This window comes from Manacus vitellinus, unplaced genomic scaffold (assembly GCF_001715985.3).
Source record: "Manacus vitellinus isolate BGI_N305 unplaced genomic scaffold, ASM171598v3 scaffold_4_pilon, whole genome shotgun sequence".
In the NCBI taxonomy this organism is placed as follows: Eukaryota; Metazoa; Chordata; class Aves; order Passeriformes; family Pipridae; genus Manacus; species Manacus vitellinus.
In genome coordinates, this window is record NW_021940604.1 from 19142194 (window position 1) to 19167480 (window position 25287).

General features: G+C 38.9%; 1 protein-coding gene across 1 annotated transcript; it reads right to left on the reverse strand.

Annotated features, from left to right (window-relative positions):
* Positions 1-2098: 2098 nt before the first annotated feature.
* DSE (dermatan sulfate epimerase) lies at positions 2099-24102 on the reverse strand. Its single transcript, XM_029962860.1, has 5 exons — positions 23618-24102; positions 13121-13374; positions 9096-9335; positions 7179-7386; positions 2099-5141 (listed from the first exon to the last, which is right to left on the reverse strand). Exons 1-5 carry the CDS (start codon positions 24031-24033, stop codon positions 3377-3379), a joined length of 2883 nt encoding a protein of 960 aa, XP_029818720.1. The 5' UTR covers positions 24034-24102; the 3' UTR covers positions 2099-3376.
* Positions 24103-25287: the final 1185 nt, after the last annotated feature.

Consider the following 25287-nt stretch of genomic DNA (forward strand, 5'->3'; position numbering starts at 1 on the left):
TGTAGGATAGCCAGTTTTTCCTGCAGCCAGAGAGGCAGAAAATTAACACTTTTAGACAGGAAAAAGAAGCAGAATAGGAATGTGAGCAGAGGCATCTGCCAGAAACATTTCAGTCTTGTGACTCAATTTAAAATAGGGAGTGAAAAATACCTTTGCTACTGGGTACCATACAGTGACATTTCAAAACCTGTTTAGTATACCCAGCCAGATAAAACTAGTGCTAAGTGCCTCTGCCATCAACACAGAACTCACTGAGACTGCTTCTCTCCTGCATTTCAGATGAAGGATGCAAAGGCAAGGACAGCATTCTCTCCAGTATAAGCAGGTGTTGAGCAACACCAACTTTCTCCAACCCCCCCCACAAGCCAGTAGAGCTACCTGGGCTGATCTCATTTACCTGCTCTTCCTCACCACACTTCCTAGTGAAGCATGGGCAGCTTGGATTTTTCAATGTACAGTGTCATCTGATGCTCTGAGGCTTTGAACTGCTGCTTTACTGTGACCCAACAGTCCAAGTTGCTGGTTGCTGACGGCATGGAACCATCTGTTCTTCTATTTGTTTCAAATTTTATTAAAAGGTTACAATCCTTGGTAATGAATGAGAGGGACAAGAATGGAAATGAATGGAAACAAAACTTACATAACCACTGCAGAGGGACTTTTTAAAGGTTCCAGCCTGGAAAAGAATAAGAAAGTACCCAGGATACTTTTTGTATCCAAAATACACTCAGCACAATTAAGGCTTAATTTGCAGTTACATCTCTGCAAATGGAGTTCAGAGCTGCAAGCAATGACAGTTATATACACATAACTCCTAAATCCTCAACAGAAAGGTATTAGATGCAAACCAGGCAGAGACTGGAAAACCCCTGAATGCACACTTTATGCTGAAATGGGTCTAGTCTCTCATTCAGGAGGACAGACCAGTGCACTTGATTTCCCTTCACTGTATCACTGAACTTACACCATTCATTTGAATGCTGGTCCACTTTAAAAGCTGCTTTAACACCTGGCTGTGAGCATTGGCAGCTCTTGCAACCACTTCTTCCCCTTTGCACTGCTGGAACAGTGCAGAGAAATGTAGTGTAAATGAGAGCTAATGGGTATGACCATTATGACTACTTTCTAGTCTCTGCAGTTTCATTTGACAGCTGTAATTTTGACTGTGATTCTGCAGTTTCATTTGACAGCTACACAAATCCCATACTAGAATTCAAATGCCGCACTACAAAGCAAAGAAATGCAGGTATTTCTCAAAAGTCTTCTGGACTACAGGTTGGCTTTCTATAGCTGATTGTTCAAAGCAATAGCAAACTGACACAGCATAAATGTGAAATGAAATCTTGACATGAAATAAATACATGAAATAAAATCCTGACTTTTCAGTGTTTCGTGGTCAATAATATTGAGAAACTAACAGGGTCTTTGAAATTGAACATAAGAACATCTATTTTTGCATGTCTTCATGTCATCACAGTGCAAAGGCAGAATTAACATTTCCAGCAATCCACAGCCTGTCATAGGTTAGTTGTTTCAGCAAGCACCACTACAGACGTGGAGCTATACTGGGTAGTGCTCCCAGGCTCAGCTCCCTTTGCCTTAAGCAATTAAGTGGGTGAGTTGGAATAGACAATTAACCACCTTATATGCCTTTTGCACTTAGGGAAAAGGGGAAGGTATGTCTCCAAGGTGTTTCAAGGTCCTAGATGGACCAAGTTACTATCTGTAGGCTTTCATACTCCAATGACTGCATGGATCAGAAATTAACTGGCGTCCTAAATCTTTGCTCAGACCAAAGGTACCAAATTTCATTGAATAAATCCAGGCATTGAAGACTGCAGTATGTGCACATGTATGAATACACTGCTCAGAAATGGCTCAGTAGCTGGAACCTCTTCACTGAAGCTGTTTAGACAAGGAAAGCTTATCACATTTCAAAACAGACTTGCAGAAGGCTTAACAGGAGTAAAGTAGGTAATATATATCTAAATGGTGTAAAGAAGAGGAAACATGTTTGTGATTTGAACCAAGTGCTGATGAACATCATTACTGTAACTACCAGGAAAATTAGTTTAATCAAACAACTTTTCCATAGACATAATCATAAAGCTTTTATTTAGCAAATGTACTGGAAGAATTGTTTTTCTGTAAAGACATACAGGTATGTCCCAATTCCATAGACCTTCCATTCTCTCAAATAGCTAAGAATTCTTGAAATCAGTTTAATGAACAGAAGGGGATATATGTGGAGATGTCAAACTTATTTTTGTCATAAACTGCATGATTCCATTTACTACTAATCCCCAAATAATTGACCTGGACCCACCAAGAGCTTGCAGAACCCTTGCTGGTGTTTTATAGAGAACAGGTTGTACACAAAATTTTAACTGTCCTCTTTCTAGCCATGTGAACAGAAAAAAGACATTAAATACTTCCATAATACACTTTTTTCCCCTTACTGACAGTTGCTGAGGTTATCACAGGATTGCTTTGGTTCTTTGTTTGTATTTTTACAATTGCATATGGAAGGGCAGTGATCTAGGACATTATTTCCCTACTAAGACATGCTTCAAACTATAGAAAACTTTCGTGAAACCCTACTTTGTAAAATGGAGAACAGATCCTACAGCATTCAGCTTTCTACAGTCTAGACTTGGCTAAAACATAAAGGTTTTTTTTTCCTGAGAATTGTGTTCCTTTCTACTTTGAGTTAACCCCGTATTTACCTTCTGCTACTGCTTGCTAGGTGTTGTGCCTCTCACTTGGCAAGTACTGGCATGATTGTCATTTCCCACTGTGCCAGACTGTAAAGCATGGAAGAAATAACATGATATAAGGGTCTGCAATAATTATACAGGAGTGAATAATTATACCATATTGAACCATTGTTTGGTTTGGCAGAGAGAAATGAAGTCTAATGCTAAGATCCAACTTGTACACTTATGTTTGAATGTCCTTGTCTTAAGAGAATGTCCAGAGACATCCCTAGCAGCCTGAAATGAAAACTCACTACATGCAAACCAAATTCTGTATAAAAAAGAAAGTCCTTAGAAACAAATCTATTAAGAGGGCTCTTCTCACCAAAAAATTAATTATGACTTACATTACTGAACTCTGATGAACAAAGTCCAACATTCTCTCAGAAGTGAGGCCCAACTGAAAACCCAAAGGAGGAGTACTTATTAAGTACTTAGTTTTCTGAGATATTCATTGCTTGCCCTATTCTTTCATCCCTTCTGCTCTGAAAGCAATCTTTGCCCAGCTGTTTTTGGAATGTTTCAGAAAAAAAAAGAAGATAAACTTTGGCCCTATTAGGGTTAATGCTTTTGCATAGACATATATGACCATAAACTGGTCAACTAGTAGAGGTCTTCTGCTAACATTGTGACTGAGAACAGGAAGAATACAGCCACAATAATATACAGCTGTCTACTAAAAGTATTGCATACAGACACCTTTGGCCATGCAGTCTCTTGGCCTTCTGAAAATATGTGAGCTGCATTGCTAACATGACAAAAAAAATAGCAATGTTGAGAATTAGAAATAGGCGGGTATAAGAAGCTGATATTGATGGAGCACTACTTCGAGCAGTCGTCACCATCTGTGCCAGCCCTGATCGGCCTTTGATTGACAACCCAGTTTTGTGCTTCACATAAGTGATATCTGCAAAATCCAGAAGATCTTTCATTTCCTCGTCTTCATCTACAGGCATCTCTTTTTGTGCTTGAGTCTGTGCCTTTTGTCGCACTTTTCTTTCATTTACCTCAATTTGTGCAAAAATGTCAGGAACGGCATCAACAAATTTGTAGCCTTTGGCTACCTTTCTGTTTTTCTTTGCTTTGCCACGCTGCTGCTGCTGCTGCCTCTGTGAGATTGCAAATATCCTGTCAATGGCCTCCTCTGTCTGTCTCTTATCTGAAAACCTCAGCAGGCGCTCAGCAGTCTTCCTAAAGCTAGCCGTGTTGCGCACACGAGACAGGATCTGCTTCTCAAGCTGCTGGAAAACAGGCTTAAAATGCTGCAGGTTCCTCTCCACGATCCCCATGTAGTCCTTCACTTCTGGCACCGCGGAGCTCCTAATGGCAGAGGCTCGGTCAAAGACAATTTTCTGGCGGTCTGCAATAACCTGTGCAAAGGCAGAGCGGGACCCATCCTCGGCAGGCCATAGGTACACCGCATAGGCATGCTCACCAGTGGTAACAAAAACATCCAGCTGTGGAGAATCCCCACGGACGGTGAAGCTCTGCACGTCCACAGAGGGCCCAATGAAAAGGTAAATGGCCCTCGTGACCGGGTGCCGCAAGAGGGTCGTTACATTCACATAGTTTGTTCCATTGTAGGGGTAGCCCCGGGGATACATCCTTGAGGCAATGGTGGCTTTCTCACTGTGGCCAGTGTCATCCATCCAGTACATCTTATATATCCCATCACGGTGCCTAATAAAGGCCCCGTGGACATCATCAACAACCGTTTCTTCAAAAGGCACATCCACGTTGTGGAAGAAACTGGTCGCTGCCTCCAGAGGGCTGTCATCTTCTAGGTGGATTTGGTCCACTAGCAAGAGGAGCTGGGGATGGAGAAGTATGAGGTTTCGTTGCAATTTTCTCAGCTTCAATTTCGGATTGTATGCACCCACTCCTTCTCCCCTGATAAAAACCACCCCACTTCTCTCCATGGCAGCAACCACTCGTCCCTGACAGTCGCCAGCCAAGTCATGTTTATATTTAAGCCACTTTGAGGAACAGTCTTCTGTAATCTGCCCTTCCCATGGGGAGAAGCAGCTCTTAGACACAGCAGGGGAAAACATCAACACATTATTAAAGAAAGTATATTTTGGCCCATACAGAGCTTCAGTTATGAAAGGTACACCATTGGGAGCGAAAGTAAAGGAGTTCTGGTCCGGGTGCTCATGGCCAGCGTTAAAGTTCCTCCACCCCTTGATCCACTCTTTGTACTTGTTCTTATGAACAATATCATATACTGCACGTCCTCCCAGCTTTCCTGACTTGAAGGAAAGGAAAGGCCTGTTGATTTCAGCCGGTAAAGCACTTCCATAGGTTACTACTCCCCAGTCCTCAAAATAATGCAGCTTAGGAACCCCATAGTCTGGTGGAGGTACGGAGCGCAAACTTGCATCATACCTGCCAAAAAGATTAGAAAAATGGGTTTAAAAACCACTTGACCAGTTCCATTAGCAGAATCTGTACAAAACTCAAAAAATGATTCAATAGTTATATCAAGGAGCAAGCCAACAATATAAAGCCCTCATTATGCTTCCTAATCATATAGTTGTAATGATATTTATCATACTAATCCCTGCACAAATTTGTTGTACACTTTTTACAGAATAACAGCTGAAAGCATCTGCTCTGCATTTAAAGCAAGCAGTTTCTCTGCAGTTCAAAAATAAGAGTACCACTAATTTCAAACTAGCCATGTTTGGTCTTATATATTCATAAAACTACTGAATGCAATACAGATCTTTTAAAAAGGCAAATTAGAAGCAGGCTGTAGACACTGTCTATTCTCCGCTAGACATCAACATTTGCATCTATTTATCGACTACTTAACGAAGAGAAGCACAGTATCTGTTTCCCCAAAATGATGATTACAGAAGTCTGTAGTCTTCAAGCAGAATTAGCAGTAAATTAAAAATTAATGAAAAGGATACATGTTTATTATTTATGTCAGTTAGTTATGTTAGTTGCTTTCTCTAAACTAGGCTGAAGCAAAATTTACATAGTTTTCTTGTATAAGTTGGAAGATGTAAGACATTTGGTGTAAAGAGAGGTCTTAACTCCAGAAAAGGCTACAATGCTTAAAATTTTTGCTTTATTTCATCTATGGGAGTTAAAACAGCAAAAAACCAAAACAAATCAGAACAATCATGGAAAAGAAAACCTAACCTTCTGCCATTGTTTTTTAGCAATCAAAATAAACAAACTCATCATTAAGCCCAGTAATATTTCTGTTAGATGGTTCCTCATCAGATTTATTCTCTACATCTAACCAGGAGCTTCTGTCAGGCCCTAGACCATCACAGCTCAGGTCCTGCATATGGCTTGGGGTAATTCCAACCAGCACTGTGAGCCTGCTCTGTATGTACCAGTCCTTGGTGGAGATTCCTCTAAAAGCAGATGTCTTCCCTGAAACTCTAATGCAAATGGACACGCTCATCACAAGAGCAACACTGCAGCACAGGGCAAAGGCAACTGTTGGCATACTCAGATAATTTTTTTTTTTACTCAGGTGCTCTTAAAAATTGCTTTCCTTTTTACATCAAAATGAATTTTTTAAGCATAAATTCCCAGGATTTCCATGAAGACGCAGGAGAAAACAATTATGGAATGAGGTTGCAGAGAAGAGACTCTGTATTTTGAAAATAACAAGATGAAGGCTGCTTGAAGCCTAACAAACACATTCTAATGTGCATATCATAAATGCAGAACAACGGATATTCAACAATATTTTTCTTGCAAGAGAGAGAAATAGAGCTACACTAACTCCTCAAAAATGTACTTATCTCCACAAACTGTGAGAATTCATATGTGTATCTAAGGCCTTTTGGATCTTTTAATTTCTTACCTTTAGAAGATTGACATAGAAGTTAGCAGAGCTGTAAATTACATGGAAAAATACGGATCTAGTCATCTATCATGGCATTTTTTTTCAAGCATAACTTGCAAGTAAGTGTGCAAAACCAGCTAACAGTAGCCTTACTGTTTACATTACTTTAGCTTTTAAAAGAAAGTTCATAGTATTTCTTAAGGCTTTTGAAAGAAAACTATGCTTTAAATATTCACCTAATTAATTATAAAAGAACACGACAGGATTAAAAAACATAAGAACAGGCCAAATAAAAAAAAAAAAAGACTACATATAGGCATATTTTCAGTTCCTTTGGAACTGCCTGTATTCAATACAAGCAATTCTATAAAAGCACTAGACAATGGAAAGAAACCATAAAAGCAGACGTAGGACAAGACCAAGGTGTTCCCTGTAGCAACCCATACAGTGCATCTGTGCTAAGTGAAGAAGTTCTTCTGTGCCTAATGACTCTGGGTGGCACATGGACAGCCTGATCTCAGCTTCTACAGTACAAATCTAAAGATAATGAATTATCACTAACAGCAAACAGCTGTCAGGTTCCTTTTGAGCCCACTCATTCCCTTTCATACCAGAGAAATTCAGTGTGGAGAGTGCACCACCTCTGCCCTTTGGATGGTGTCCCTGGGCCCTCCACCACTCGGTTCCTTCTGATCTGCTCTGCCAACCAGTTTCCACTGCCATTGCGCATGACAAATTTGTCGAGAAACACCAGCTGGCTCTCTGGCCCATAGAACCAGTTATAGTTGGAATCCGCGATGGCCACAGTTCTCTGAAACCCTGGGGAAAAAGCGAAAAGGAATGTAATAAAGAACAAATAAACAAAAAATATGCGATTGTAAAGCATGACAGTCAAGCCAAGTGGTAAAAACAGAAGCACCCTTTTCAGATGTTTATAGACTTGCTTGTAAATGAACCTTAAATAGGTTACACAGCAGCTGTTTCCTTCTGCTGCAGCTGACTTGCATATTTACCTTTCTTCTTTGGCTTTGGGCTAGTCACTACACAAAATGTACTACACTAAATGTAAGATACAATGTCCCATATACTTCTTCTCCTCACTCAAATCTGGCAGAGGTAACTTTGTCTTTACAGCTTTCACTTTTCTTATGTGAATCTATACTCTCTAAAGCAAAAAACCAGAGGTGCCCTCAAGGAAAAAAAATCAGCTTCACTTTGAAACAGTCAGCATGAGCTCATTTTGCTCTTTGGAACCTCTCCACAGTGGATGCCTGAGGTCTCACAAGGAGTCAGCACAATTCCTTATGTGCCTATACTGGCATGCCAAAGCTGCACTCAGCCCCCCACACATGGATAGATCTGAAGTTCCAAGAAAGTTATCACAGTTTTTTAACCAGGAATTTGAGCAACATAAGTTCCTAATGAATTGTCCTGAAAATAAGCAACACAAGGGGTAACAGCTTTAAAATGAAAGAGGGTAGACCTAGTTTAGATATAAGGAAGAAGCTCTTTACTGTGAGGATGGTGAGGAACTGGAACAGGTTGCCCAGAGAAGTTCTGGATGCCCTGTCCCTAGAAGTGTTCAGGTCAGGCTGGACCGGGTTTTGAGCAACCTGGGCTAGTGGAAGGTGTCCCTGACTACAGTAGGGGACTTGGAATTAGATGATCTTTAAGGTCCTCTCCAACCCAAACCATCCTATGATTATATGATAAAACCATCATCAAAAACTTGCAAGACTTCCTGAAACTAAATCTCTTCTGAAAGAAGAAATCAGCAATCTAGCTGGTTTTGTATTTGCATATCTTCATCTTTCAGTCACAACTTGGACTTCAAATCAGAGATGCTGAAACACATTGCAAGACAGTGGAGAGATACAGCAAGAGAAATACTAAAAAGTCTTCAAAATTTACCCATCAGTGATTGTCAGATATTTATGTTAAACTCTCACACTGACAAATGAAAATGGTTCATGTACCCCTGGACTGAGCACAAAAATTTATCATTTGAGTAAATAACTTTTTCAAGGTATAATAAAAATATTTTAATAAATGTGACATAAAAATCTATTTTACTGTTTAGTGGAAAACTGGTTATCATGTAAAAAAATTTTATACTTTACTAGTACTTTTACGTTGGCTTAATCATTTACTATTTCTTTCAACTAATCTTTCAGTGTAATAATTCTTGGCAAAGGAAAAAATCAAGAAGAATCTCAAAGAATATTATTTTTCAAACAGAAAACCCCAGCAAACTTTGAAAACCAGAAATCAAATTCTGAAGGATTGCTTTTTCTCCCAACTGATGTTTCGATATTTCCACCAATTTTAAAAGACAGAATTGATCTCTAATAAGCAGTGATAAACAAGGATGTCACTGTTTTGATGAATGATGAAGGTAAAATCCAAGGAAATGTTTATTTTAAAAAATCCAAGTACAGTGGTTGTTTTAAAATGGCCTATTTCAAGTATGAAATATATTGATGCTTCAAAAATTAGAAGATTCATCTTCATTTACCCAAAGGACCTACCTGGCAGGACAGTCCTGTACATAAATGCAAAGTGCTGCTTGAGCCAAGGGTGGCTGAAGTGATTGATGTCAAAATGCCTTTGGACAAGAAACATGTACTGAAAGAGCGATCTGGTTGTGTAGCTGCCATAAGCCACCCCTTCATAGAGGGAGCCATCTGTGACCTCCTGCAGCAGGACTACTGACTTCTCCATGATTGCCAACACCTGCTTGGTCCACAAGTAAGCTTCCTGAAGGTAGCCTGAAAGAAAAAGACATTGGCAAAACTAATTAGAACGCAACGGGTCATAGAAGGTGCCATTTGTACTCCCACAGTGTCCTTTACAGCAAGGAATCTGCAATCTAGAGCTCTATAATACAACCTACTGCTGCAGCATCCCTGTAGTTCTAGGGTGAAATATAAACCACAGTACTTAAACACAGCAAAGCAAGGTCACATGAGCAGGGTAAAATCTACCACACATCTTTTGCTAATAATGTAGGATTATGCTTTACAACTTAAAATGAAAATTTCTTTAATGAATTCAGGACATGAAAAAAGGAAGAGCCAAGCCAAGACTATTGCATTCCAAATTAAAGCCCTATGAAAACAAACCCATAGCCCCACTAGAGGGCTCCAGTAATGCAACAATTCTAATCAGTCATTTTTACTGGCAGGATTGACAGTGTGGTAAGGAGATCCCTAGAGTTTAAAAATGCAAAAAAGTTCACACTTGAGCTACAGTTAACTGATATTCTACTAACTCATGCTCTATTTTAAGACCTTCTCTGTTCTAGTTACATTTTCAGTTTGCTGTACAATCCAAAGGGTTATCCAAATATAATTTATTTTGGAAGAGTTTTACATGATTACTTCCAAAAGCAGATTCCTCAATTCCAGAATAAAATAAATCTTCCAACTAGGTAAATTCTCAGCCTTCAAATATACAAGTCCTAAGCAGTTATAGTTTCTCTAAAGAAAAGCATTTCACAAATTTTACAATTTTGGTCTGCTCTACACAAATCAAAAGATGGGAAGAGTTCACGAGAAACCTTCTCAGGCCCTGTCTGCCTTCACTAAACACAAGCACAACAGCCTCAGTACTGCATTTATGTATTGCAGAAGTCAGCACATGGAACCCAGCAGAGGAAAGGCTACGTGCCTTCTCTTATTTTCTTTTGGATTGAGTAGCAAGAAAAGTAGGACTAAACAGATAATTTGCCTTGTGCTTCTATGTGGCAACTTAGTGTTCTCCCAACTCAGTGTCTGAACACAGATTTAACCAGACTTAATTCCACCCTATAGTAAAGCCCAGCTGGCAAACATTCTACCCCATGGTGTGGTGAAGCAGTGCCTGCTGAATGAAGCACATGTGCCAGGCTACAGGAGTAGGACCTACATTCAATCCTGTTACAAAGTGTTTCCTCTCATTGGCACAAATACTGTATTTTTGCTCAGCAGAGTGATGAGCAATTCCGACATCCTGCTAGTCAAGGCTGCCAAATCCTGCTCAGTCAACAGAGTAAAAAAAAAAATAGCACTATCTAAACAAAACAGACAACCTGAGTCCAACATGGTAATTTTATTGGCTGGCTAAAAAGAAAACTATGATGGGGAAGGCCTGAGTAACAGGGACAGGTGATACTACTTATTTCCGCTTACTTTACTTACAGATATCATGACACTACTTCATTACTCTGATGGAGTTGGCAGCACATCAGTCTACTGGAATAAAATCCTGAATGTTCTCGCTCTTGTTTTCCCTTATGACATAACAGCCATAAAAGCTGGTTTTTGACTGCTGCAAGAATGTTATTTGCCAGGGTTCAGCACAGTGCATTTACCACTGCAATGCATTAATGTTCTGTTTACTTAGTGTACATCTATGCTGTAGTGCTATACTCGTAGTATACTAAAAGAACACCCTGAAACGAAAAAAAGTAAAAGACTCAATGCTCTGTCAGGCTACACAACAAACCACAACTAATCTCACCTAAACTTAGCAGGATATAAACCATGTATCTACTAGATATATCAAGGCCTAACTCAAGTTTCTATTTTGAATATCTGAGTGTCTGAGTATAAAGTCTTCAATACATGCATGTGCTAGGAGTCATTCAAATTCTTTTTTTTCAGTCTTATGGCAATGTTTACAGGCTTATGAGTGTATCTATTTAGTCTATCTATTAAGTCTGGCTATTTAGTCTCTGGAAGCTTCAATAGCTTAACTGTGTTTAAAGTTATTAACTGGAATTTAAACTTTTTGTAAGAAAGGTCAACACTGGGATACATTATTTGCAATTGCTATGTACCTGATACAGGAAGTATATTATGTTCATTCTCTTTCTCCCATTCCTTTTTTTAAATTTCTTCAGATTAAGCCTTTCATATTGGAATGATAGTTTTTTAAAAAATCTTCCTTTTGTCTTAGACCAATAGAAAAACTTCATTTATGTTTCCATTTTTTAAAAAATAAAGTTGCTCTATATTGAAAACAATAGAACTTTAGTTTAGAAATATACAGTCTGTATTGACCTATTTTCATTTGAAATATTACCACTATTTTCCAAATTGCTCAAGAATTCATAAATTTGCTGCTTTTTTCCTTTCTATTTTCCCCCCAAATAACCCTCACCAATCTTTAGTGAAAGAAATATTGCCCAACTTTGTGATGTTACTATTGTTTGGCACAAAGCATACTTATGGTCTATATTCTAATGAAAAGCAAAGTCATCTTGCAAACTGCCAGCTTTCTGTACTAATGAAGGCTTGGGGAAGGATGGAATTTTATGAAATTTAGCAAAACCCAATGAATCAACATGGCCTGAGTCTTCAATCTGTAGACAGCAAGACAGGAGGATAGGGAATAACTTCCACACATGCTCTTGATGCTTCTCAGCATATACATATCAGTCAATGTGCTTGTTCCCACAAGCACTTGACAAGAAGATGACCCTGCAAATACAGTCGGTGCCACAATTTTTTGTCACACTTCTTTGGGCATTTGAAAGCTCCAACGATGTGCAGATGTGCCTTTGCCTGGCAGAGCTGAACAGCCTGGCAACATCATCAGTATCCAGAAACTACAATTTCCTTGATTTGCAGCAAGTAAGTAGTTCCCCTGGGAATCATGTTTTCAAAATACTTGTAGCACATATTAAACAACCACCTGATAAAATACTGATTCATTCTTATAAAAGCAGGAGCTGACTTCCACCTCTCAGCCGAAGTACCTATGGGGTTTAAAGTCAGGATCACTTACGTGCTCTCTCTCACTGACTCTGTGACTTGCATTCTCATTTACACTGTGTATCACTTAGACAGGAGGAGAGGGATAGCCCCTATGAAGAGCATTCAAATCAACTGGTCAGGGTCTTCAAGTTGGAAGCGGGAAGGATGGTTTTAAGTCCCCAAAGAAAAGAAAAGGACACCTGGAACAGACACCTCTTGGATGATGGTTGTGGAATGCAAAGGTAGAATTCAGAGGAAAAAAAGTAAAGTCCTGCTTATCTCCATAGAAAAGACTGATGGAAAGAAAGGTCCTGAGCTGTGGCCTTTGTGTTGGTAAAGTTACACTTTTGCAGCTCTCGCAGGAGACAGAAGTCTTGGACAAAATTCCAGGTTATCCTGTTTTCTAGCTCCCAGCTCAAAGTGTGGGGTGTTTCTGACCGCTGACCTTTCAATGCATTGTGTTAGGAGACCAAGTGCATCCCTTTTTACTGATAATCTACCCTTAAAGATGCTGTCTATAAATCTGGACTGGACAGACTGTACACAAGGGGATTTTTAATTCTTATAAAATGTGAGATAAGAATTTCAAAATCACTTAGATATCTGAATTTATATACACACATATTAGGCCTTGTACATCTGCCCACAAACTTTTGTTCTATTCAGTAAATTAAATTTTACTAAGCAGTGAAAGAGCAAACCCAATACTGCTGTACACTCAGAAGCACTTTTATCAAATCCTGACCTTTGCTGCATAACTGACTGATTTGAGTTGATACACTTCAGAAAAAACATTCCTATGGTTTAGCACATACCTTGATTCATCAGAACCAGGCTTCCAGCTAGCAGGGCCACACAGTTGGTAGGCTGGTGGTTGTGAAGGTACTGGAAGCCCCATCCACGTCTGTAGGATGTTTCGTACATATATCCCGAGGCATTGGCAATTACTTCAAGAAATCTCTCCTGTTGAATCTTGCTAAGATAGCTGTACAAGAAGTCATATGCAGTGGCAAAACCAACCAAGGAGTGAGCAAGAGGGACCTCATCCCACGGGGCATCCTTCACTAGCCTGTCAAGAAAGAAAGACACCGGTTCATTGAGTTTCACCTACTTAGTTTTCTCCCTTACTGTACTGAGATATGTATACGATTTAATGTCTCTGAAGTAGACCATTCATGTTGAACTTTAGCACCCTAGTAAACTACTTACCAAGTCTCTAAGATAATTTCTTTCTATCCTAAGTATGGACAACATTAACCTTCATAGGTCATTAATTTTATTAGAAAGATTAAGTTACTAAAAATTAAACATTTTTTAAAAAATTAAAGATTAAAAAAATATACTGGGTTTTGCTAGGAAAAAGATAGGTAGAATACTGAACGTATAGCAATGGAATCTATTCATCTGGAGCAAGATTCACATAATTTTTGTGATAAAGTAATATCCCATAGTTTATACTCCTACAACCTCCTGTAACAAACCTGTTTTCTTTTCCAGACGAGACAATTGTTAATAAATGGTGCCTCTGGGATTAAAGCTGTCTTTAAAGCAAGTATAATAAAATAACTGATTATACTGTTTCCTCATTTCCCAAATGCATTCAAGGTAAAAGCAGAGAAGATGAAATTTACTTTCGTAACTACAGTTTGAATTAGCATATTTAATAAACACTGTGGGTTTTTTAATGCTAAGATAAAGACAAAATGCTGTCACTACTCAAAATTATTTTCTAGGAACTACTGGCTTGTATCCAATGATTACACTGAACTTCATAAAACAGTAAATTTATACCAAGAAAATTCATAATGGAGGTAGTGTAGAAGAAATATTTGTCTTAAATCAAGCATATATTGTGTGTCAAAGACTTTAGTTTTACAGTACTTACAGTACTTCCAGGCCATGGTTTGACAGAAAAGGAAATGTGAAGGAATACATAGTAAAAATAAACTTTGATAAACTGAACAATCATCAGTTGCTTTTATGCTTGTTCTCCTCTTTCACTTTCTTTGCAATATATTTTTGATTACAGAAATTAATTTTAAATAGTTGAGATGAGAGAGTGTCCTCCTGTAATCAGTGGATATTGTGGTGTGCTCCTGAAGGCACACACATTCCAGCTTTGACTATTCTATGACTCTGTAAATATGATTTCATCTTAGTTCGTGTAAGCAGCAGTATGAGCAGATGAGAAAAAACATCAAAAGATTAAAAAAAAAATCGTAATATCATCATTCTGCTACGGAAGCATTTATTTGCATTCAAAATGCATTAATAAACCATGTAGAAATTACAATCATCAGTCTAGGACACTGCAGCAATAGTAAAACACATGCGGAAGTGGGAAAAAGTTACATTTAATTTTTATTTCTGTATATTTAACATCATTGAAAGAACTCAAATAAACTTGGCATATTTATACTTGTATGTAAGGAAAACCTCTGTATGCTTTTTGATTTGCTGAATTTCCAGAGTTTTAACTGTTCATCTTCTCAGCTTTGATCCCATCTTCTGGTAAGTGAAGTTAAACATTCTTTTTTTCTTTTTTTAAATGAGATATTTGTCTCACAGATCTTCAATTAAACACATGAATGCACTCAGGATTGTGCAGAAGGATTTGACTTTTTTTTTTTGAACTATGGTTTTTACTGGACTAGATTATTTTGTTTGCATAATTTTCTTGGCTAACAGGCACTGACAGAAAATGGTTATGAACAGTATTAAGACAGACAGCTGTAAGTATGGTAAAAAATAACTGTCAAAGCATCTGTAAAATTTCCTACTTATGCTTTCTCTCGATTGTTGTGCAAAAAACCTGCAAACCTGTAAACCAAAATATTTACATGCTTTTTTAAGATGCTCATTCTTTCTGTATTTCCAGAAAGAGCATAGCTGAACCGGGCAGGCAACTTTTCTGACTCTTTAGATTTTTTTATCACAGAATGAACTAGGTTGGAAGAGGCCTCTGAGATCACTGAGCCCAACCTTTGACCTAATGCCATCTTGTAAACTAGACCATGGCAGTAAGTGCCACCCCGTCACTGAGGCACAAACGTTGAAAATCTGAGTTAACTGGTTATTTGTCAATCTCAGTTAATTCTCTGCATCTCTATTTCTATTTTCATCTTTCCTTATAATTAAAAAAGCTCTTAAAATGTTGTTGGTCTTGTACGTAAAAGTAAAATTGCATTCTATGCCAATTATATGCCACATCGGTACCATGATTCCTGTCAGTAATCCGTTGACACAGGAACATTCCTTTGATCATCTATATCATGAATCTTAATTTCCAAAGTACTTTCAGTTTTCCTTTTCACTAAACCTTTGCATACTCAGAAATCAGAGTTCAAATGGGTACAGGAAATTTCACTTTAAAGGCCTCTGCTTGGAACATTAAAGATGATGATTTTAAGATGCTCATTTCTAAACATACAAACCCACAGTTAACATCCATTCTTAAAATGAAGCCCTTTTGAAGTTACAACTCTAGCTGCTATAAACCAGTGCACCCCCCCTTAACCTAATTTCAAGGGAATCGGGCAATGTACACCAAACATGAGGAATATTATTCACAAGAAGCATGGTCAAGTAGCAAGCACTAAACGGTTTTCGTATCTAAATTATGCCCTCATTTTTCAAATGCATCTCTTAGTGTCAGATCTGGTAAACAGCCTGGCTGATAAACTGCGGGAAAGCATGGAGCCACAGGCGTGCACTGAACAGAGGTGAAAAAAAGAGTTCTCAGGGCTAACTACTAAGAAAAGCTGGGTGTATTTGTACAAATAAAGATAGGTAAAAACATGCCAACACTTTGCACTGTAAAATGGTTATTTTCTAAGCCCCTCAGGAGTAAAATTTAACATCAGAAAGTATAAACCTCGGCTTGGCAATTGTGTCTGAAGAGAGCAAGTAATCTTTACTGCAAAGCTGCATTAGCCTCTTCAGTCTTTTAAAGCAATTAGATGTTAAAAAAAATCCACAGTAAATAAAAACATCTCTAACGGATTCCTTAATATAGAGTAACTACTTAGTTGCAACCAGAAACCATTTGAGCAAAGGCAACTGTTCCAAAAATTCTAAAATGTATTTTAAAATAACAGCTAAAATATAAAGGCATCCCTACGATAGCTTTTTACACTTATATACCTACATCCGTATTTGGAAGAGGTGCCTATATGGAAATTTGAGAAGGTTTATAAAAGAGCAAAAAGTGCTGAATGGGTTTGGGATATAATGATCCAACTCTGCAAACACCTAAAGCCATATGCATTGTTCTGCACAAAAACCTGCTGTTTGGATGAATTCTGTGAATGGCACAGGATAAATACATGCCTGGGGTGTTTTTTTAAGTTCTGCTCGTCTTTGTCATATAAAATATTTTTTTTACTTTATTTTAAACACTTAGAGTTTGATCTAAGTCCTCCATGAAGAAACTGGAGAAAGAAAGAGATTATGGGTAAGGTTGGAATTATGGGTAAGTATATGGTTTTTAGCATGGTGCAATGTGGTTTATCTGTTTTAGATTTGCCACCTTCTACAATGAACGACAAATCTGAAGGGGGAGCTAAGACCCAGTTCTCCAGTGATCAATTTATGGCATCAGGACACATCCTGCATGCACTGTGTTTGTTCTGTGTATACATACCACCTTCATTAAATGTGATTCCATGCTCTAAATAAGTATACCATTTGTATAAAATTTTGGATGGGAAGTAAAAATCACTATCAGCCAAGATTACCACAACCTCTCAACTTCTTGATAACATTACTAATGCTACTAATACCTCTTCTCTCAGTAGAAACAGTTTTCTGTATTTCCCCCCCATTACTCACTACTAATTCCTTACTGAACTAGGGTCACCTGGGTCAGGGCGACCCTAGACATGAATACAGAATGGGAGAAGAATTCACTGGGAGCAGTCCTCCAGAGATGGAATTTGGGGTTCCGGTGGATGAAAAGCTGGACATGGCCCAGTGATGTGCCCTCACAGCCCAAAAATCCAAGTGTGTCCTGGGCTGCATCAAAAACAGCGTGGCCAGCAGGTTGAGGGAGGTGATTCTCCCCCTCCTCACTCCAGTGAGATACCACCTGGACTGCATCCAGCTCTGCAGCCCCCAACAAAAGAAGGATGTGGACCTGTTGGAGCTAGCCCAGAGAAGGCCACAAAGATGCTCAGAGGGCTGAAGCACCTTTCCTCTGAACACAGGGAGAGAAAGCTGGCATTGCTCAGACTAGAGAAGACAAGGCTCGAGGGGGACCTTCCAGAAGCCTACTAGTACCTAAAGGAGGGCTTACAAGAAAGATGGGGTTTGCATGGGCAGATAATGATAAGACAAGGAGGAATGGTTTTAAACTAAAAGACGAGAGATTTAGATTTGGTGTTAGGAAGAAACTCTTGACTGTGAGGGTGGTGAGGCACTGGCACAGGTTGCTCAAGAAGTTGTGGATGCCCCACCCTTGGAAGTATTCAAGGCTAGGCTGGGGCTTTCAGCAACCTTGTCTAGTGTAAGATGTCCATGTCCAGTGTAGGGGGGGTGGAACTAGATGATCTTTAAGGTCCCTTCCAACCCAAACCATTTGATGTTTCTGCGATTCTATTAGCATTTCTCTCAGAAATATAAGTGAACAGGGAAAAACCAGTCTGCCCAGCTCAAGGCAAAATTTAAATCAAACTTTACTGAGTTCACTGATCACGGCTCCTGGGATGTCTAGAATTGCCCTTGCCTCACTTTGTATCCAGTTCTTATAAACAAATTGAAGTAAATAGGAAAATAACACTCGTTAACCTGAGACATAGAATACCCTTCCAATCAGTGTGAGATCTGATTTTTGGCCTCTAGGTCAACAATTAGCATGGCATCACTGCATGCAAAATGAAGAATTAAGCACATTCTGACACATGCATTACACAAGTAATCCGCATCCTGAATTTTAATGCTCTGAACTTTCCCATGAAAAATTACTGTATAATAACTCTAGGAGGTAGAGAGTGAAGGACTGAAATTCTCAATCTCACTATATGGATGCAAAGGAAATGAGTCAAGGCTCTTTTCTAATGGCTTACAGGTGAAAATTAGTTGAAAGACAGTCCTCTAGTGCATTTTGATGCCTTCTATCTCAGATATGGTAGCCAGTGAAGAGCCTGGTTAACTTAAGTGCACATTAAAAATCAAGCGTGGATGCAAATGAGGCATGTAATAGGGCCAACTGACCTCTTGATCCTGAAATCACTTGTGTAATTGTACAGTCTTCCCAATACCAAGGGCAGTGCCTTAGTACTCTTACTATTTTTCTGACTCACTTCTGGGGGAACCTCCCATCAGGCAAAGGAGAAATATTCTTCCATGGCTAGACAAAGTATACATACCAAGAGGGAATATACCTGCCAAGGGGAATGTGACCACCAACATTTATTTTATAAACTAGACCAGATTTTAGGTATTTTTCTTACAAAGTCTTCAAAACAAAGTATTTTAATGTTCTTAAATGGACTATTTTCTTCACTAATGGAACAGTATTTTACACTTGTTGTTTTGGGAACTAAAAAGAAAAATCTTTGAAAAAATCTGTTTCATTCAAAACAACCTCTCAGCTTTCACCCTTTCCACATTTTTCTGATTGGCTGCCAAAACAAAAGGCCATTATCTGCACAACCTTAGTGCTCTGTCATTTGCAACAACAAAAATGTTAAAAATAAAAAACATGTTTGAAAAATTGATGATTTATATTTCCAGTGTCTAAGGTAAAACATGACAAGTTTTATCCTATCTCTTTACCAGTCATTTTTCAGCAGCAGCTGACATGCTCATGTTTATTGAAGTTCAGTTGACAGGAAGATAAACAAAGGAGTAGTTAAATGTAAAGGGCTACCTTCATATCAGCATGGAAAAAAAAGGCAACATATAGACAGAAAATTTAAGAGCTTACTATTAAAGTAGTGTTTTACTACTTTACATCTAGGTTTAGGTATTGAGGAGGCAACTTAAACTTTAGTCCCTTAAAAACCTTCATCTCTCTTTCATCCTCATTGGTCTATAATCACCATTCTAATGCTTCTAAAGCTTCTTTTAGATCCTCTGCTCATTTTTGGTTTTGATTACAAGAGAGTCCTTTCCACACGGTGCTCCCTTTTATTATCTGTCATGATGCTTCTGTGTTGACACATTAATAAACTAAGACTGAGTCTGTTTTAGTTGTTCTCAGTGCCATATTAAGCAGACACAGAAATCTTGTTATTATTTCAATGGATGACCTCTAACTCTTGTTTTAGCAAAGTTTTATACCAGGCATGCCACAAAGTGAGCTCCCCTTAGCTACCACAGAACTTCAGCACCAATTTATCTGCTGTACCAATTAAAAAACCCCCAAGATATAAAAGAAGCTCTTCAAAATCCAGTTACCTATTTAATTGCCTGGGTACACAAAATTTTTATTTTTAAATGCTACACACCTGAAAGATAAAAACAGCATAGGGGTTTGATATTTCACTTACTAACGTAATACATATTCCAGACACCAATTCATCCCCCTACCCTCCCTTTTCTTTTTTTTCCTCCCCATAGGAGACAGCATATCAGCATCCCCCAAGCTTATTTTATACTAACTTCTATGCCACAGTCTTATAAAGTTCCCCTAAGTTTTCTTTGAATGTAACTGCTGGTTGACTATTGGGAATCAAACAGATGTTATAAATTTCTGGTGTCAGCACAGAGACCCGTTTTATTTCAACTTGGCACGTGTGAATTAATTTTAGTTAAATGATTATTTACATATTTAATTATTTATATGTATATATTTTTACTTTGCAATCTGTACTGTTCAACATTTAGCACTATCTGGACACTAACAGCAATGGTCTATAGGATGCTCCAACACTTTTTGGTAAACAGTGACTAGCAAAAGGTTACAGGATTTCTAGTTTATAAGAAAATAGCAGAAAGGTCACAGATTGGTTATGCTGAAGCCTCCTGTGAGCTTCTCCTTAGTCACTGTTATTTCCTTGGAATGTCTGCATGTGCTTGACAGTAATTATCTCCCCTATGAAACCCACAGAGCCGGCTAACTGTCAAATCCCACACCTTACTGCACATTGGTAACATACTTGTCTTTAAAAATGGGGCGTCAACTAAAAAAAAAAAAAAAAGGCAAAAAAATAAAAAACCCAACAACCCACAGACATCTCTCCTGCTGCAAGAAGGGTGCAGAATTTCTGAATGTCTAAGGCATTTGTTTGTAAGGCTGTCTTAGTAAAGAAGAGCTTTTCACTACTTTGTACAAAACACAGAATCTGAGTGGACTCATTTCTGCACGATGTGTGACTCTGATTACATCATTGCGCTCAGTACGGGAATGGGACAAGGCGGCATATGGAAAGAATCACGAGTACAGATCCCCTCGGCCAAAACGCCCTTCTGGTGGGGAGGGCTCTAGAGACCAGTCAGAGATAAAATGCCAGAAAACGCATCAATATCCTCTGTTGTCTCTAAAAGAAGATAACACGGTTCAAATATAAGGACAAATTCCCTAAAATTTTAGACAGCATCTAGATATCGCATCCATGGAAAATCAAGGGGGTTATTTAATACCAGCTTTTAATTTTTACCAGTAAAACTATTAAATTTTATCTATTTTAACTGAAATATTAATGCACTATATTCTGCTGTTGCTAGACTCCAAAACATTGTCATTCCCATATTATTTTGGGTGATTGTTATAGTTAGCTATTAGCAATTGCCCCTCTGTTTATTTTAAAATGTAAACCTACTCCAGGATGTAGCCATTAGGGATGCTCTGCTAATGAGCAGCATGCCTATCAACATGGGTTGTTATGACAAACAGCTCAAGCTCTGTTAGTTGACATGAATGGGAACCCATTTAAGGGTGTACTTTATTATGTGATATAAAATGACTATTTTAATAGATGAGAAAGAATAAATGTGCTTAATTACATGCCTCTTCCACGTACCATGTGTACATGGTATTGATTATCAGCAGACTTTCTCGTAATTGTATCCTGAGATGTTGAACCATATCAGGGCTATCGAAGGTAACAATTTTTACAAATGTAAAGATGAATTTTAAAATATTAGTCTCCTTAGTCTCCTAGAATTCTGGAACAAATAACCAGTGACATTTTAAACTGTATTTCTTTTATCCAACTACTGCACATGCTACCAAAGTACACTTTTGTTTCTTGGTAAGGCTTAAATTTTACTTAATATTGCCACAAAAAATTAGAGGAAACTCATTAAGATTGATTTTTTTTTTTTTTTTAATTCTAGAACTATTTTTAGAGTCAATGCCATGACAGCAGAAGTTAAAAGAAATCCAGATTATACTGCTGAAAGAATCAAGCTGCCAACACCAGCTCCTTCAGCTTCTGGACGTGCTAACCTATTTAAGCAAAGCCAGACAGCGCAGTACATGCTTCAGAGATGTCACATTCCTGCTTTCCTGAAAACCACTGTTGGACAAGGGAAAGAGGTTTATATTATTGCCATAACTGATGGAGCTATAGTGTAAACTCCATGTTGACAGCATTCAGCCATAAGATCTCAGAGGCAAAACCAGAATGGAAACCAGACTAGTGTTTCTGTCACAGCATTTGAACAGCTGGCCAACTGGAGGTTATACAAAGGTCAGCTTACCCCAGCCCTATTGCCTATGTTTCTGATTTCCTCCTTCTGCAAATCCACTACTAAGCACTTTACACCTACTTCTTTTGCAAAGCAGAGAACCTTGATTAAACCTTTATTGATTGCTGGATGGGTTCTCTACAACAGAAGGAAAAGATGGCTTCTTTTTCACCAAGGTAATACAAGACACTTGCTTGAGGAAAACAGTAGTTTGGGGGAGGTAAATAACATCAAAGCCAAGTGGAAATAAGATATCTGATTGGTTTTGATTGGTATCTGGTCAGCTGGGTCAAGAGAGAGCATTTTAGCAAGGGACAGAAGAACCCAAATTAATCCAAGGCAGGAATCACAGAACACAAGGAACTTAAATAAGGTTGAAACAGTGAGTGAGATGTAGGAAACAGAGAAGAACAGACACAAATAAGTTCTCCTACTCTAATACTTGCTCTTCTTTCTTTTTTCAATAAAACAGATAACCATGTAACTATGTGCTTACAGTGAAAAGAGTGTAGAGTGTTGACTTTGGAGCAGTTTGTAGGTCCTATTGAAGATGGTCACACATCCTTGGATTCATCTCTGTAAGCTATATCCCTGTCAATGTGCCAGGAGAAACACAAACTGTCTCTGGAGCTAAGTAAGACTGAAGCTTTGTATTGCTATGCTTCAGTGGAAGATTTTGGAAATGACCACCATCCTGTTGTGACAATACTTTTCTTCCCAACTCCCATGTATCCTCTCTTCTGTGACACACAGACAGCATATGGCTAGAGTGTCCCTTCTCTCTCCCATCACTTCTTTTGTTCTAGCCCATGTATTTCTGTGGCATTCACCACTTTAATATTTAGTGTATGGGAAGCTGAACACTGTAATGCCTTTCCAATTATGCCCATCAAGAGAATACAGATCCCAAGTTATGCTAGCTCAAATCCAGCACAATTCCAATGATGGTTCATGGATGGATGCCATTTCTAGGAACACTACTAGTTGGTTTTAACACAAAGAAGGTAAGGAATAGTAGATTGAATAATGAATACTGCTTGAACAGTTAATGTTTCTTCCTGTGCTGACTTGAAATTTGACTCAGACTTCTGCTGTCACAGAGCTGTAGAACAGCAGCTGCGAGAGTGCCCCATCCAGCTCCAGCTCAAGTCCCTGAGTAGAAGCCACTGTCCTGGCAAAGCCCACGTTCCCATCCTCTAACCTACTCACAGTGACCGCAATCCTGGGTCACAGTCTGCAAAGTGCACCTTTTTCATAGGTCCCCCTCTACTGAATTCTTCCTAAGGAAGAACTATCCAAAAGATATGTATGAGTCTGGAAAAAAAAAAAACCCAACACTTTTAGCACTTCTTGCCACAAAACAGTGTGAACTTCTGCCTTCTGACTGAGAGTGGGTTTGGATTACTTTTTTTTTTTTTTACAGTAATTAGGCTGGTGCACAAAGGGTGCACCTTCTTTCAGCGTTAACTTGCAAGAGGGTAAGTCCAGTGAAGATGTAAAGCTGTGTGTCACTGATGGTCCAGATGAGGGTAAATGCATTCAGCAGGTTAGTCACTGTTATAGTGAATGTTAGAACAACTGAAATAATTTAAGCAACCCACTCATCCACTCACTCCTCCAACTGTAAGCAGTTTATACAGAAAGAACAACTTAAAAAAAACAAAAAGACAAAAATCTACCAACTAGGCTGAGCCGCCATCCTCTCCATGTAATCCTTGGCCATATTGATGGCCTCGATGTTTTCAGGGTAGAGTACACAGAACATCGCCAGGGCCCCAAGGTTGTTGCCATAAATTTCATTCCACCGAGCACTGAACTCCTTTGGGTCCCAGGGAGGAAGGTACTCCAGGGGATTCGACAGCATTGTTTGTACTGCCTCAATCAGACGAGCTGCAATGTGCTGGTGCGTGGTGGTGGCCTGGAGACGCAGACTCTCCACGTCCCCTTTGGAGAAGTAGAGCATGGGGTAGCTGTCATAGTTGGCATTGACAAAAGGAACCATTACGTCTCGGTCCTCCCTGGCGCCGTAGGCAAAAGCAAAGCAAACCGCGTGTATGAAAAACACACTTGGGGCTCCCCGTGTGTGAGTCCTCATTGTGGCATCAGATCTCCAGGTCTCAATGGCAGCCAAACCATCTTTGAAATGTCCTATGGCAGATGGATGTGAAAGAAAGAGTTAGAAAATGAAGCTGTGAGACACTATAATTCAGAAGTCTCTAGAAAATACAATTCCATTTAGACTTAATGAACTCCATGTATTGTCCATGTAACGTCCAAATCATTTCTATATGAATACTTCAGACAAAACAATTCATCCAAGAGAAAAAAGTTGTACACTTTGAAGAAAGCCCCTGCCTCCTACATAGTAGCTGACACAAGGTGAAAGAACAACAGCTCTTGTACTTGAGATTTCAAATAGTTGCAATGGTGTCTAATATGAAGCAGCTCTGACTGTACTGGCAAGCAGAGAAGGGTGGGAGGGGAGGAGGAAGGGGGAGAGCCAGGGAGCTTGTGCTGGTGGCAGCCAAGCCTGCGTGCTGCCTTGGCTGATGTTAGCAGCTGGAAGGATGAGGAACGCTGGAGATTTGTGCCGGGGTCATTTTATACTGTGCTTAAAGGCCTCTGGTTCTGACACGTCCTCATTTAAAAAAAAAAAAAAAGGACAACTCAGAAAGAAAAAAGGGGAAGAGAAAGTGGCAGTCTTAGAAAAACAGCTGAAACACCTTACCTTCCAGGCATTTAGGATTTTGCATTACTAGTACTTTTTTCCAAGGGGCTCTCCATTTTACATGTGGAGATTTACTGCCAGCTACCAAGAAGGCTGAACACTGAATTAAAGTGAATATTCTCCTAAGTACCTGACTTCTTGAAATGGGCTCAGATGGCAAATCTATGCAGAGGTTATATGTAACTATTTAAACATAGTAAATTACTTTTAGAAATTACCAACTATCTGGCCTAAAGTCTCAGCTAAAACATGGCCAGGATCCCCCTGAGGAAAGCCAGCAAATTCCTAGAATTCTTCTGAGGGGAAAGGTTATGGAAAGCAGGCCCAAGTGAGACAGTTTTATGTAAATAATGAACAGTAGTTTTCAATTATTAAAAGGAGAAATAGAAAGAAAGAAAACCTAAAAACAGACACATTTTTTTTTCCCATGGAAAACCTGTTTCATAGGATTCAGTCATAAAACTCACAGGAAGTTGAAGTACAAAGCAACCTTTTACTTCTCCCCACAGGTCCCTATTCCACAGCCAAAATTTTCTAACAGAAACTTAGGTTCCTAAAACCTTATTTAGAGACCCATATCCTGATTCAACAAAGTCATTAATATGAGACAACCTTTACAGA